This window comes from Perca flavescens, chromosome 10 (assembly GCF_004354835.1).
Source record: "Perca flavescens isolate YP-PL-M2 chromosome 10, PFLA_1.0, whole genome shotgun sequence".
Classification (NCBI taxonomy): domain Eukaryota; kingdom Metazoa; phylum Chordata; class Actinopteri; order Perciformes; family Percidae; genus Perca; species Perca flavescens.
The window spans coordinates 20,747,512-20,763,590 of NC_041340.1; the positions used below are offsets into that span (position 1 = coordinate 20,747,512).

Below are 16,079 nucleotides of genomic sequence, written 5' to 3' on the forward strand. Positions count from 1 at the left end.
AGTTACATCAAGTCAGTTGTGGTTTTTGTATTGCACGCGTTTGTTTCAATGTGTGTGTGTCAGGATATAATTATGGAGAACAGAATCGGTCCTGATGCATTCCATGTTGGGAGAGTCCAGTCATGGTGGGAGTTATTAGCCCACTGACAGATTATAAATATCTAATGGCGGAAGAGAGTGTTCATTCACATTTAATGACTGCACTTAATGACGTGGCTCCTACAGAGCAACAAAATACAGATAGGTTTATCCTTTTGTTTTTAGTGACCTGTCACCTTTTAAAGTTGTAAAGGATATTCCTACAGGCCCATTTTCTTGTCTACATATAAATTGGTTTGTGCTTTAGTAGCTGGACTTTTTTTTTACAACACTGTTGTTTATATGTGAAAATGACCTGCATCCACACTTGCAATTTCAGGTTGTTTTGATACAGATCACCATCCACACTATAATACCTGAACAATGTGAAGATGGCCACATCTCTTCTACTCTGGCCAATTTCTGCCCAATTTCTGTTGGCAAACAACACATCCAACATCTGAGGCCTGTACTATGAATCAAGATCAACATTTCATTTCATTTCATTTCTTTATTCACAATACCACTTGAAACATTACAATAATACAGCTGGGGGGGTACAAGATTAATTGGGTAGAGTGAATGGGTCCCCCAAAGAAGCTAGAAAAGCTTATAGGTGGGGCCCATGATTCAATAAAAAGTAGTGGTACAGACTATAGAATACACAATTACCACAAATGATGATGACTAGTTGCACACGAGAGGCGCACCAGTACATACATGGTGGCAGAACGGTGGCCCAGTGGTTAGTGCTGTGGCCTCACAGCAAGAAGGTTCTGGGTTCAAATCCATCCATCTGTGTGGAGTTTGCATGTTCTCCCCATTTCTGCGTGGGTTTTCTTCGGGTTCTCCGGTTTCCCCCACCACTAAAAAAATGCTCCCCTAACTATCTGATGTGTGGTGAGCGTTCTGGCGTCTGGCGTCGTAAGGTGTTGTATGGCTGCCGTGCATCACCCAGGTGGGTGCTACACATTAGTGGTGTTAGAGAGCAGTCCTCACCCCCCTCCAAAAGCGCTTTGAGTGTATATGATAAAGCGCTATATAAATGTAATAAAATAAATACGTAACATTACATACACATACAATCATAGACATACATCCCAGTAGTCCATGAAAAAAACAGTTTTATATTAGATGTAGGTTAATAAGAAATATTTTTTTAGTTGTCTTTTAAAGTTGGAGATAAAGGGCAACACCTTGAGGCCATCATCAATCCCGTTCCAAATCTGTGGCACCCTACAGACAACACTCATACTGGCACGCACATGGCGGCGACATTTTCCTAATATAAGTGGTTTGATTCTCGTTTGGTAGGTATGCTGGGGGCTGGAGATAGGAACAAGACTACTCAATCTAGAGTTCAGCCTGTTGACAATTTGGAACATAAGGCAGGCATTATGGTATTCATTTAGCTCAGTCAGTCTTAGTAACTCAAAACGGTGGAATAGAGGTTTGGTGGGGGAATTTGGCCTGGATTTATTTGTTAGCCGGCTTCACCAAACCTAACAACTGCGGTCCCACATAAACTGTGTTACGACGCTGGATTAACAACTAGTTCAATCAATCCAGGGTTTCCCAATCCAGTGATGCGCCCGTTCACATAAAAGAGGTGGTGTTTGCATAGCATGACCAATCGCAAACATCTAACAGAGCCACATATTTTATATAAGAAGAGCAAACTATAATTCTACATAAATATGAAGAACACAGACACGGTTTTACAGGCAAAACGCAATACAGTCGCTGCTTCCTAAAACTGGAAGGAAAGCTGGCCAAAAAATAGCTGATACTGTAAATGCGTAAATAACAACGGTTATCAATATCACTTCCCCATCAGTCAGGCACAAGATCTGACCATAATTACACTTGTGCTTTCCATAAACTGTTGTTGCTTTAGCCTATTATTTCAGTTACAGCCCTGGCAGTGGTAAGTGATCGTGAGAGCAAATAAAAAATAAAAACATAATTCAAACCGATTTGGCGCATTGGCAACACATAGCTCAAGAAGCCAACAAATAGCCTATACGTAATTACCTCCGCTTAAAATCTTTCATAAAAATACCCATCAGGGAATGTTAACGGGGTTGTCGGTCTCTAAATGTTTTAACTTTTATGAGCGCACCTCTCTCCGCGCACCGAGCTCTACCGGATCGCGATATTACAAATCCCACTATGGCCACACCAAGACCCGCCCTTCAATAGTATTTATTGGCCAGGCGTCCATAAGAACGTAAGGCAACGTAACCCCATTTGTTCAGGTCCTATCTCCTGACCAATTGGCTATCCTAACCTCAACCACTTGAGGTGAAATGCCTAACCCCAACCAATCGAGTTGCTTCGTAGGGAGTGTCTTGGTGTGGCCATAGTGGGATTCGTAATTTCGCTACCGGATCTTCTAAGAACGGTGACGCCATTATCAATCGAGTATTAATTGGTCAGTAGGCGGTGCTTTTACACCGGTTGATCTCTAATCTCCAACATAACCTGCTCCCGAGCAGGTTAGGTGTTCAGCATAAGTTACCACGGCGATTTAACCTGGTAACAAGTGATCCACTGTCGTGATACACAAAACCCTGGGTTGAACCTGAAGTTACCTCGTTAAGGTCAAATCTTGCTTGGTAGTACAGGCCTCTGGTCAGCAGTCTGTTTAGTCTCTGGTTGTTCGCTTCTGCTCTCTGGGATCACCTCTACTGTGTTTTAATACAGCAATACAATTTAGTTCTTCTCATTTACATACAGTACTTCCCTCTGTGTTGTCATACAAATGAAAAAGTACAATCATTTAGTAATGGTTCATAAAATGCAATCAACTAAATACAGCCTGACATTTAAAATGAGAGATCACGGAGGACGATAGAAGGGACACCAAGTTATCTTAATTTTACTGTGACCTACCTGTTCGGGTAGGTGTTATAAAATGGATCCACAAGACTGTTTTTGAAGAAAAGTTCTCTTTTGGGGTAAGAAAAATGCAGGCTTAGTTTGAACAGAAAGCCAAAACAGAGAAAAGATACTTAAAAATGTAGTCGGCTTAAGGCGAAATCACTCATTGTTTGCGCTGATAATTCACTAATGATTGCTGGCTTAAAACAGAAGCCTCAACTGGATCTTGCCTTTCCTCCTCTCCTATTCTGGTGTTGTTTGTCTTTCTCTTCCTTCCATATCTCTTGATCTCTCTGTCATTAGATGTCTTGGCAATGTCCTTATTTCTCCTCTGTCTAGTCCTCCATTCATTACTCTATATCCTCTCTGATGCCCTAATTTGTCAGCCAGCCACCTCCCGTGTTCACCCTGTCACTCTCACTCCTTTACCCTCAGACCTCTGACCCTGCTGGAACTGCTTCCCAGGGTACGATACCACAGGAAACGCCCACCACTCCTGTTGGTGTCACAGACAACTCAGGCTCTCGTGCATATGAGTAAATTTGCTTTTGTGAGAGAAATTGTATTGTATTGTAAATGTATTCTTGTAATGCTCTCACAACAGTTTTGTATGTTGCTAAAACAGTCTCATATGAATTTGCTACCATGCACAAGTGAATGTGAAGTGATTTGTATCTGTAAATGCAATGCACAAATTAATGCAAAGCGATATCTATCTGTAAATGCGTATATGTGTCTGTGTCTCTAATTTGTAACTCATATTTCATCATTTGTAAATCAACTTATTTTTCAATGAAAAAATATTTGTAAACCTATTTGTGTTGATCCCTTTGAGTGTAAAGGAAAAACCTCTCAAAAGAATCCACACAAATAGGAGGTTCACAAATATTTCCCTGAAAAATATTACGTTGATTTACAAATGATAAAATACGAGTTTATTAGAGGCACGGACACTGATACACATTTACAGATACAAATTGCTCAGCATTAATTGGTGCATTGTTTCACGAGTTGCAAATACATGTAAGACTGTTGTAGCACCATAGTTTTACATATAATATTTGAAATGATGGAGATTGTAAAATACTGCGTTTTGAGACTTGAGAAGAATTCCTAGAGATTTCTAAATGATGCACATTTACATTAGTTTTGTTTATTTCAAATATTTTAGTGGCAAGGAATCTGTAGGAATTGGTTGTCTCCGGCTTCTATGTAATGATTAACAGTGCTGACATCCTGTATGTTGATCAACTCTGCATTCGATAATTAAGCAAATAATATAGTCCACTACACCAGGGATAAAACTTACACCAGACTCATGTTAATACATTAGTGCTGCATCAGTAAAGGCCCATTATATCTTTGTGTCACTATAACATCAATGTAACACCAATCTCTTCTGAATTGAATGATTCATGTGTGACTGCGCCAGGCTCGACCCTGAACCCACACTGTGCAGGAAGGGAGAAGAAAGGTTTCCATTCAGATCAGAGGTGTCAATTCCAGGTCCAGAAAGTAAAAGTCCTGCCACGTGTTTATTCCACCAATAAACTCAGCCAGCTGATTTCACTAATAATTAGTGAAATCAGCTGGCTGAGTTCATTGGTGGAATAAACACATGGCAGGACTTTACTTTCTGGACCTGGAATTGACACCTCTGATTCAGATACTAGGCCCTCTTGCCCCTTTGCAGTCTGCAGAACTGTGTGTGTGTGTGTGTGTGTGTGTGTGTGTGTGTGTGTGTGTGTGTGTGTGTGTGTGTGTGTGTGTGTGTGTGTGTGTGTGTGTGTGTGTGTGTGTGTGTGTGTGTGTGTGTGTGTGTGTGTGTGTGTGTGTGTGTGTGTGTCATACCTCTGTCTTCTGAAAGCTGGACATGCCTCTGAGGGATTATCCCATCTCGTGAGCAGCATTGTAACTAAAAGTCCCTTTGTTCATTTTATAGAAATGTTTACATTTCTACCTGCTCTTACATGCTGGAACAGGAAATAAAATGTAGCCAGTGATAACACAGTAATAGCGGAATGTACAGACACTTTGTAAGTTATTTCTCCTTTCCTCTAATTCTCAATTCAACCTGTATTCCGCTGTACATTGATATAAGTATCAGTAGGAACCAGTGAGTATTTTATATGTACTAATTCTTACAACAATATTACACCGCAAGTTAAGAAGAATTACATCATGTCGGGAAACTACACCATAAGTCACGTGTTATTATTAAGCGTTACCTTAAACTGTTTATTATTGTTGCTCCGGAACAAGTTTGGCGCACATTTTGAAGTACAAAAATAAATTTCAAGTTTTTTATTGGCACAATAAAATGCAATTGCAGTGAAGCAGTTGTTAGCAATGAACTCCTTAGTTCTCATATCTAAATCATAAGATAGTGAGTTTTACGATACTGTGCATGCGCATCTGGCATTAAGTTATACTTATTCTTGTCTTCTGCCCATCGATTAATGAGATACTGTAGAATGTTAATTTTTTCCAAATTATGCTACGAAACTATTATAGATCGAACCAGAGGCTAGCTTGCCAAACCAAAACAAAGCACTTAAGAGGCATTTAAGAACGTACACTGTAAACTGGATTATGTAGTTTACCCCAGAATGAGTATACGAAACAGCATAAGCTAAAATGGTAGCTTCCTTCATTGTGGACCACAAAGTTGTGGACAACTTTAGCAGGGTCAACTCTAACTACAGGTGAACTCTTTACAGCCTACGGCAAAGTCACTGATCACAGCAGTTACATAAAAATTAATTGAATTTGGTGCTCCCTTTCATAGTTATAAATGCTGTGTGAATGTGTCCTACTTATGTCATCACAATACAGTATTCACAAATTCCTGTTTGAACAAATACATTATTTTCCGATGGGAATACCACAGATCAGTTTTCTGAACCAGATCTCACAGCTCACACGAGTAGCTTCTTGGTCTGCACCCAGGTCCAGAGAAAGCATTCACGCTACTGAATTATTAGGCAAAATGTTCCTAGATTCCACAACTGTCAGTGTGAAAGCGTGTGTGTGTGTGTGTGTGTGTGTGTGTGTGTGTGTGTGTGTGTGTGTGTGTGTGTATGTATGTGTATATATATACACACACACACACACACTTTCCCACCGTAGATAATTACAGTACAACAACAGTACTCATTCCTGGGCAGGACCTTGAGCGTCCTCTGGTCAGGTTAAATTCAGTGGCCACTGAGCCACAGAGGTCAGGCAGCAGAATCGGTCTTTGCTGGGAAAATCCACTTGTCCATTGCCCTGGTCGCTCGAAACATACTAGCTCCAAACTAAGATTAAAAGCAGCTGGAAAAATAAAAGAAATTGAATCCTAATCTTTTTAAGAGTGGAAGATTAAGAAATATTAATTTAGTGCTGGATAAGAGAAGAAGAATTTAAAAGAGAAAACAAGATATCTTATTTCTCCAAAAGCTGCTTGAAAATTGTAGGTTTTTTGTGGAGAGTTTTTATTGTGTACATTACATTTATCTAATAATACTGTAATGATGCCCAAACACTTGATTACTCTTTTTCAGTAGAGCTGCATTCAATATTGGTAATGCAGAAAGAAGCACATCTCCATGCTTCAGATCCAAGGTGATCACTTATCCAAAAGGGTGCCCGGGCCAATCAGATCAGTTGAGGGCATAAAGGGAAATAGGCCACAGGCACCCACTGAGAGCTTAGATAACATATGGTGCATAAACACTCAATAGGTGTGTGTGTGTGTGTGTGTGTGTGTGTGTGTGTGTGTGTGTGTGTGTGTGTTTCCGACTAAACAAACACACACCTGAAGGTGGTCCTGCAGTGGACGCAGGTTTATTGGCATTGTCAGTGAATAAGTAAAGGCGCTATTGACCTGAGGGCTGAGCTCCATGGGCTTTCACAGTATTTTGTATGTCTCTCCATCTTCACTGCAATTGAATTACACAAATTGTTATCATGATACATTGCATACATTTCTCTATAGACCCAGCTATTAGATGGACAAATGCCAGTATACCTTCCCACTTGGTTGTAGTCTATGGAATCCTTTTGTTTGTGTTACAGTCTAAACAATCAATACCATACCACCAGTCTTTGTTTCTCCCCCGGTTGCTTTTAACTGTTGTTCATGATGATCGATCTTTTTGTTGAAGGTGCAGACACACATTGCGATTGTTGGTGTGATTAGAGTTGTGATTTGGACATCACCAGTGATTGGCCTTTTTGGTCTGAGCCACTTAATGTCTGTAGATAAAATTAGTTTTTGGTGTTTTGCCTTTTTATTCAATAATAACCTGTTGCTCCCATTAAGATGGTTTTAAACATATCTGATTTTTACAACTGGAGATGGAACTGCGGACGCCACTGGGTTGGAGAATCATAACTATTGAACTGAGCCAAAAACAGCAAGATGATTGTGTGGTATGTGCACCTAGATTTTAGTCCACCTCACTCAACTCACCTCCAACTCTCTTCAGTTTACACTCTGTTTCCTATATGTCTCTCCTTCTAGCTTTAATCCTAATTTTGTTTCACTCTTACAGACAAACTGCAACATAAGGGGGCAAGGTTAACTGTTTGTCCCTTTCTATTGATGTAGACACATGCTGGTATTGGTTTTCTGGTGGAGTTTGTCAAGTTACACTAACTCCAATTGCAGCGCACCTGTACGATGTCTGCTGAATTTCCCATTGTGCATTGTGGTGTGCTCATCTGCATTTTTGTACACACATACACACACGCACACACACACACACACACACTCCCCTGTGCATTGCTCTCCGTTTGGAGTTATGTGAATTGACTTTCAGCAGCCACCTGTCGGTGCTGGGGTTCATGGCTTTGGCCTGATGTGCTGTCATGGGGCTTTGATGCCTCATCATGTAACCTCTCTGAGACACTGGGAACACCTGTCCTTGCATTCATAAGGCATGCTAATACATGGGTACACATGGTGGCCTGCTGCCTGACCTTGCTAGGACAGCAGGAGTCATTGGAGAGACAGGCCATTGCGGCCCTGCAGGACACAATGTGGCATATGCTCACTTCGTATAGCCCTTAACACATGCAGCATAATCAAGTTACAAGTGAGAAAAGGTGCATAAATGCTTAGAGGACTTAGACCAATAAAACACAAATTTGAACAAACAAAAATCAGATCATCTTCAAAACACCTTTTATTAAGAACATCCCTTGGAAAGAAGATGACACTCCTTTGCTGTTGGCAACTGGAGGTAATTATAATAAATGAATAATACAGTAAGTGCATGTGTGGGTTTTATTCTTGTTCTTTAATGTTGTTGCATTTTATTGTGCGGACAGTTTTCTAAGAATTTGCTTGAATGCCACCACATAGCATTGACTGTAGTGGAAGATAAACACTGAAGTGGTCAGCTAACATGATAACTTGTACACTATATTAACCACATACAGCGCAACACATTCAGAACACAACAGGTTTTCTCCACTCGTCTCGTCTGACCATTGAGCTCTATTCCTCCACTCACAATCTGTTTGCACATGCACAGGCAAAGGACATCTGAACACCCACCTCCCAGGGAGACACAAAGACAAGCCTACACACACACACACACAACCACACACACCTCCACCCTGCCAAACCTAGCTATAATAACCTCCACAACCACAAGAGTTTGCCTGTGTGTGTGTGTGTGTGTGTGTGTGTGTGTCTGTTTGTCTGGGAAGAGGGATATTATTGTCTGTCTCTTCCCTGCTCCTTCCAAGTGCACTTTTCAAGGTGCAGGGCTTGGTATCTCCATGGCAACAGCAAAGCGACCAGGAGCGGTGGTGACGGAGGAGGTGGTGGGTGGGGAAGAGGGGCGGCAGGGTTGGTAATGTAGATGATGTTCATGTGCTGAGGGGGGTGGGGGTCCTCTGGTCACAGAGATGCATGCTGGGTACACAGACTTGGGAACACTGTGACATTTTCGTGTTTTGTGACAACGTGGTCTGAAGGCAAACAGGGTGTGGCTTTGTGTGTGTGTGTGTGTGTGTGTGTGTGTGTGTGTGTGTGTGTGTGTGTGTGTGTGTGTGTGTTCTCAAACAGCCCTGTGGAGATCTATGCACTAGCCCAGGTGTGATCTCTATGCTTGGTGAAAGATGACCTCTCACTGTACCGCCCCCCCCCCCCCCCCACACACACACACACACACACACACACTTTCTCTCTCAGTGGAGGGTCTGTGTTTGTATAGCAGAGACCTCCAGGTATCTTTTTTTTTTTTTTTTTTTTTTTTTGGACTGTGTCTACATGTGCATGTGTCCATGCTGGCCCAGATATGTCCACCTCTGTTCATTTTTCTCCACTTTCTCTCTCCCTTACTCTCTCTTTTGACCTTTACTCTCCTTATCTTTCTCTAACATCTAGTTCTCCTTTTTTCCAAGCTTGATGGTCGTTTGAAAATAATTTTTTTCAATATCAATTTTTGCCGCTTTCCATCTTTCTCCTTTTCTCCCGCTGCAGTTTCCCCCTGTCTGCATCCTACCTAGGGCCTCTGCAGGTATGTGTGGCATCTCTGCAGGCTGTGATGCAGAAAAATAAACTTTCACACAACTTCAATGGCAGGTTTGCAGAATTTGTCTATTCATTGTCTTTAATTAGTCAGCTGATATCTCAACACCCCATGTCTTGTTTTTATATGTCCGTATGAATGTCTCTTTGTAACTGGAGCCTTGTCAAAGACAATTTTCTGGAACCCTGTGTAACAAACAAAGTATTATCTTATCTTATCTTAATTATATGTTGCAGGTTTGAAAAAGTGGACTTAGTCTTAGCCTCATAGGTGTGGTGGACAGTAAACCCACTTAGTGATTTATGTTCAGTGTCGTTTCAGTAAGCAGTGTGATGTTCATACATTGCAGTGAAAAGTAAAGCTGTGGAGCTCATGGTAGAGGATGAGTATGAGTTTGCACATTGTGTGGTGTCTCATACTAGTCTTGAGCACTTCAATTTTGCTAAGACCTCAATCTTTTTCTAGTGGTTTTATGTGTCTAACCTTGACCATTCTTAGTTGCCATGCACAGATTTTGAAAGAATAAAATGTCTGGTATGTTCAAGAAAAAACCCACAAACTAAATGTATTTCAGTGTTGCTAAATAGTTGCAAATGAATTTAATTTGCAGGAGATCCAGTAGACTGAGTTCACATTCCAAAACTGTATAAGTTACAGCAACGAGATTAAACTGATATTAGTAGAAAAATGTAAAAGAAACAAGAACATTGCCTTCAGAATGATTCTACTCCTACTACGTTGCTGGCATACAGGTCCTGAATAGTGCATAGTAAGATACTGGGTGATTCAAGAGACAGAGGTGGAAATATATTCAGTCTGCTCTCCGGAGCTTCCTGTAAAAGTTCAGTGATGATGTGGCAGCTGAGGAATCCCTGGAGTTTCACTTTGTCCTGTAGTTCATGAAACTGCTCCTAATTAGGGGGAAGGCCATCACGGAATATAAGAAAATCAGAGTCGGTGTTGACGCCAAAAGGTTAGGCAATAGAGTGTACATGGACATACTGTCTGTGACATTACGGTGCATTCAGACCAAAAAAAGCGATCCGGCGATTTGTCGCCGGGTTGTGCGGCGGGGGGAGTGTCAATGAAACCACTCATTTGTGTGACTCCTGTTGTGTTCTTTAATGTAATGTAGCACAAGTAGACTTTATATTTCACAATTACTGTTTTCCGTCAGATGGTTTATAGAGCTTGACGTTTTCGACGCACATGAAGGCAGCTATATTTCACAGTTTTTGCAGGAAACATTCGGCTGTTACACAAACTCCCGGGCACTTCAGTGCCTGCATTTCCTTTTTTTCCCCACTCATAGTGTTTTGAAACTTTCTCGTGACAGCGATAGAGGCAGTGATGTTTCCTGTTTACTGTACGGGATTCTCACACCACCTCAAACCATAGCTCAAAACACACGGACAAGTCTGATCTCCGGTTACATGTTTGGCCACCGCAGCGTGACGTGGGGTTGCGTTTCATCAAAAGTTGAGTTTGTCTCAACTTTTCGCCGCAGGCCTGCTGCGTTTTTTTTGTCCCCCCTGCGCCAAACCCCACCGCAGCCTAAACGCACTACCCCCATTCAAAATGAATGGAAAGACCTGCCTCTTTGCCGGACCGGCTGACGGCTGACGCAGGCTGTCTGAACGGAGCCTTAAAGGTCCCATGACCTGGTGCTCTTTGGATACTTTTATGTAGACCTTAGTGGTCCCCTAATACTGTATCTGAAGTCTCTTTCCCGAAATTCAGCCTTAGTGCAGAATTACAGCCACTAGAGCCAGTCCCACAATGAGCTTTCCTTAGGATGTGTCATTGTGTCTGTAGCTATTGAGGAGGAGAGAGGGGGTGCAAGGTGGAGGGTGTGGCCTTGACCAACTGCCACTTTGCTCGTTTGAAAGCCAGGATGTCTCTCTCTATCATGGGTGGGCCAAATTCTCTGGGTGGGCAAAGCAGAGAAAGGGGAGGTAAGCTCAGATGGGTCGATCTGGAATCTTGCTCCGATCGACCCATCTGAGCGTTCGTTTTCTCAAAGGCAGAGCAGGATACCCAGGGCTCGGTTTACACCTATCACCATTTCTAGCCACCGGGGGACCATAGGCAGGCTGGGGAAACGCATATTAATGTTAAAAAACCTCATAAAGTGAAAGTTTCATGCCATGGGACCTTTAATCATAGGTTTATTAAGACTATTTTAAGTATTTTAGTTTGGATTTACTGCTTTCTGCAGTATAACTGAAACCAGAAAACCTTCTGTTGCAACTATTAGCTGCTTGAAACCAACGCACCTCCACAGTGTCGTCATGTCACTGACACAGCCATTTTCAATCAACTGATTACCTGGGGGTGGGGTTATGTATCTTACTATGAAATGTTTATTCATAAAGAGCACTTCTGATTCAGTCTTCATTGAACCAAAGATGTATTGCTAAACCTTCGTCAATAGAGGTGAGGTGAGAGACCTACCAATCAAAGCAAACACTCACTTAAAACATACTTCTCTTGAAGAAAACATGCAAATTAGAATATGTGAAATTTAGTGGGAGTACTACTTGTCGAAACAAGTATATAGTCACAATATCAGCTCTGTGAGGCTCCACAGGCAGAGCGTTGCTATATATATATATGTACACAAAACATCAAAGAACCAGTTTGTTTGTTCCAATATTCACTGAAGTTCAGACATCAATATGGTAGGTGTATTAGAAGTTAAAAATACTAAACTAATATTATAATATGTCAATCACACATCTAAGGTGATGTGCATGGAAGAACAGTGTTTGAGATTTGTTCCAACAAATTCAGTCATTCAGAACTGCCTTCTAACCAGAATACAATGATAAAATTAGAGATACAACAGGGAAACACCACGTCTAGCAGCTGAAGGCAAGGCCACCAAGACAATTAACAGTTATTTAGTTACAAATGTACAATTTGTAGTTGCGTGTTGCTTTACATTACTATTTAGGTGACCTTTACCTAAGTCTGCCTTTGGGTTGCAAACAAGCTACACTTTGCCAAACTAACTAAACTGTGCAGAAACATCTTTCACAAGAGAGTCTTAGTTGTTTATTAATTAAACTCTTACTGACTTTACCTGCAAAGAGACATCAGCTTCATTGTAAATGAACCCCTGCTGAAGCAATTGATCAATTATTTGATTAGTCGATCGGATGATAATCAAGTAATCAAAAGTAAAATCTTTCTAATATTTGCTGTTCAAGCCTCTTATTTTATTGTAAATCATTTTTGAGTTTTTGACTATCAGACAAAACAAGCAATTTAACCATGTTACCTTGAGCATTCAGAACTCACTATTATTCATAAACTAAATGATTAATTGATTAATCAAAGAAAATAACCAGATGAAATAAAATAGATAAATCAAAAATTAAAAAGATTGTTGTTGTCCACAATTGCCTTATTGTGGGCTAATACCACTAGAACTTGCAGCAGTATTGACTTTAGTATGACATTTAGGAATTAAAACATACTCAACAATGCAAGAACAATGTTGATTGATCATTTTATAATGCCTGCTCTGTGTAAGACCGTCTTTTCCTGTTTGTATTTGGAGTGAATTACTTTTTGCAGAACTTTTGCTGTGCTGCTTAATTCTCGCATTTAAAAAAAAATCCAACTGGGATATAAACAATATGTTATGTGACTTTATACACTCATTTATACACCGCAGTAGATGGTTAAACAGATTAAAATGACCATCCTACTCCACCCCCCCCCCCTCACTAATCTGTCTCTGTCAGTGAGCTTTACCTCTGTTCAATGACCACTCTTCATGGTGTGTACAATAGCAGACTGTAATTATTGTCATTATTTGGCCTATTGTGATCATTTGAGGCTGCTCTGCTTTATATTTTGCAGTTTTTGTAACCAAGGAGATTTTGCTTCTTTGGAACTCCTTTTTTTTTTTTTTTTTTTTTTAAAAAAGCCTTTAAAACCTGACACCAAAGACTATAAATAAAATCTGAGCTTTTTTGAAGTTGACATACTGTACTGCTAATTGGGACTCATTTTAATACCTGGTTTTGGTATGTCTTCAAAAATAGAGAGAGAGTTGTATTTTATAGTTATTTTTCCGGTGTCCGTGTTATATTACATTCCTATATTATTTTTTAAAAGAAAAGCAAACATGAAACCATTTCTGTTCTTATCAGTTGTTCGCCTTATGCTGCTCATCAGTGTTAGCAACAATCTCAGATTAGTGGTCAAGAGGGGTAAATGATGTATTAAATGAGGGCAAGCAGGTTAGGGCTAGTAAGAATTTTCTTCTGTCTGTAAATTGGACCCTTGGGCCCTGCAAAACTGAGTGCGGTTCCGCCAGTGAGCCACACGGGGCGCAGCTGCTCGCCCAAGCCAGGACACTTGACGGGATATTCAAAGTTTAGGCAAGGCTTGCAGCACATCAGGGACCGGCGGAGGGGAGAGTTGAACAGTAGTTTTCATACCAGAGAGCGCGTCCAAGTTGCAGAAAAGGAGGAAGTGTGATAAAGCAGCTTGTTAGTTAATTTCACTGCATTTCGTGTCGATGCGAGCTGTCAGCGGGCCTGTCAGTCAGTCTGTCTGAAGCACGGCCAGCGCTCTCTGAAATATCCTCTCATCTACACAGCAAAGACACACAGGTAGTGTGTGGGCGCCCGGTGCCCGGTTTGTGTGTATGTGTGTGTGAGTGTGTAGAGTCTGGGAGTTGTCAGAGCAGGCAAAGAGTGGGGAGCACGCACAATGTGAGAGAGGAGTTGAGAGAAAGAGACATAGAAGGAAAGAGAGGAGGAGAGTTGAGTAAGAGTGTGTGAGTGGGAGAGAGAGAGAGCGAGAGAGAGAGAGACCTCGGCGGAGAGAAGGAGAGAGAGAGGGGAGGAGAGCTCCGTCTCTCCCGGTGCACTTGGCAGTCTAGTTGCGGGCTGCTGTGCTGTTGCTGTCGTGGCGTGGCTGGTCGCGCCAGGCGAGGAACTTCACCACACTGGAGCCCGGAGTCCCACTCTCTCACCTGCGCAGTTCGGAGCTGCCATGGGTCTCTCGCCTGGATTTACTGTCCTAATTATTCTACCGGCCTTTCTGCTGCACACCAGCGGCCTTTACATCGCCAGTAGCGTTGGTACGTACAGTAGCCTACAGTTTTAAACGTGGTCAGTGTTTATGTTGTTCTACGTATCTGCTGATCTCTTATCAGCAGGGCTGCACGGGGCTCTTCATGCGCTCTCTGGAAGCCTGGAGCTCAACGTAGCTCGGCAAAAACACTGTACGGTTTCTCCTGCTTGTGTCTAAATTTTGGCATGCTTTTGCAGTTTTTGCAAACAACATTGTAGGACGCGTTTGCAACTTCTGTGCGTCCTGCTGTGTTGTTTGCAGGCTCTTTCTGGAGGTCCCTCAGCGGTGCACGCAGTGTTGTGAATATGTTTCCTCCCATCCAGGGGATAATGTTATCTGGGGTGTAAAGGGGCATCAGATGCGCCGGTTTACTGTCGGATTTTGCAGGGAAGTAGCCTAACATTATCTGATTTTGCCGCTGTCGCATTTATCGATCTGTCACTGAACGCTGGAGTCGGATGTCAGCCTATTGATCACACTATTATCAAATCATTCCTCTGACATGGAGGCTCAAGACACATTAACAGTGTTTTGGGTTTTATCAGTCATTAAACTTCATCAAAAAAAAATTTAAATACCAAGTTCACCTGAGGACCACATATGAGTGATAGCAAACTGTCTGTGACTCTGATGGCATTGACACCTTAAAGTGGCCTTGGCTCTCACTCTCTCTCTCTCTCAGGTCGCCTAAAAAAATGCACCAGTGTTGTCACAGTCACAGAAATGTCCCTTAGCCTAATTCAAGTCATTGTCAGACGCATGAACTGTCTTTAGGTGTCATCACTCACATTGCATTAATTACATTACTTTACAATGATGATAATTTCACATCATGATTATAGAATAAATGATTGCAAAATACACTCCAATGTGCATCATATAGTAAGCGCTTAATAAGAGGGTTTGGTTTTCCTTTTTTTATTCAGTCAGTGTCGAGGTTATAGAAATCACTGTCCTCGGATCGAGCAGCCTGACAGTGAGAAAACAGTGTGAGAAAGCCGCAATTAGCCCCTTGATCTTGTACTAGCTTTCCTGTTGACGGTAGAAGGGCACAGAAGGTGTCAGGAGCGCAGCGCGCACTGCTGAGGCTGCCGTTTGCAAACGCACAGTGCCGAGCACCGGGGTCGCCTCTGGGTTCATGGGTGGGGCTGTGTGTGTGTGTGTGTGTGTGTGTGTGTGTGTGTGTGTGTGTGTGTGTGTGTGCGCGCGACTAAATAAACACACACCTGAAGGTGGTCCTGCAGTGAACGGAGGTATATTGGCATTGTCAGTGAATAAGTAAAGGCCTATTGACCTGAGGGCTGAGCTCCATGGGCTTTCACAGTATTTTGTATGTCTCTCCATCTCCACTGCAATTGAATCACACAAATTACGTGTGCGTGTGCATGTGTGTGAAAGGTTCATGCTTTTATTTCTTTCATTTATTATTGTGACGCAGAATAAGGAATAAATAATTCCATGGCATGCTTGACATTTTTCTAATCCTTTATTTTTCCT

General features: G+C 41.8%; 1 protein-coding gene across 6 annotated transcripts in view; it reads left to right on the plus strand.

Annotated features, from left to right (window-relative positions):
• The window catches only part of LOC114562491 (A disintegrin and metalloproteinase with thrombospondin motifs 2), a 191,402-nt gene that overhangs the window by 53,895 nt on the left and 121,428 nt on the right, over positions 1-16,079 (plus strand). The window contains exon 1 of one of the 6 annotated variants that reach the window (XM_028588878.1): positions 11,871-11,924. The exons of 3 other annotated variants lie outside the window; for them this stretch is intronic. Coding sequence is in view for 1 of the 3 variants with exons in the window: in XM_028588874.1 (XP_028444675.1) it covers positions 14,502-14,589 (88 nt within the window). In the remaining 2 variants the exon portion in view is untranslated. Of the gene's footprint in view, positions 1-11,870; positions 11,925-13,878; positions 14,590-16,079 lie in introns of those variants that run through there. 2 more of the 6 variants (XM_028588874.1, XM_028588877.1) reach the window with 2 other exon arrangements.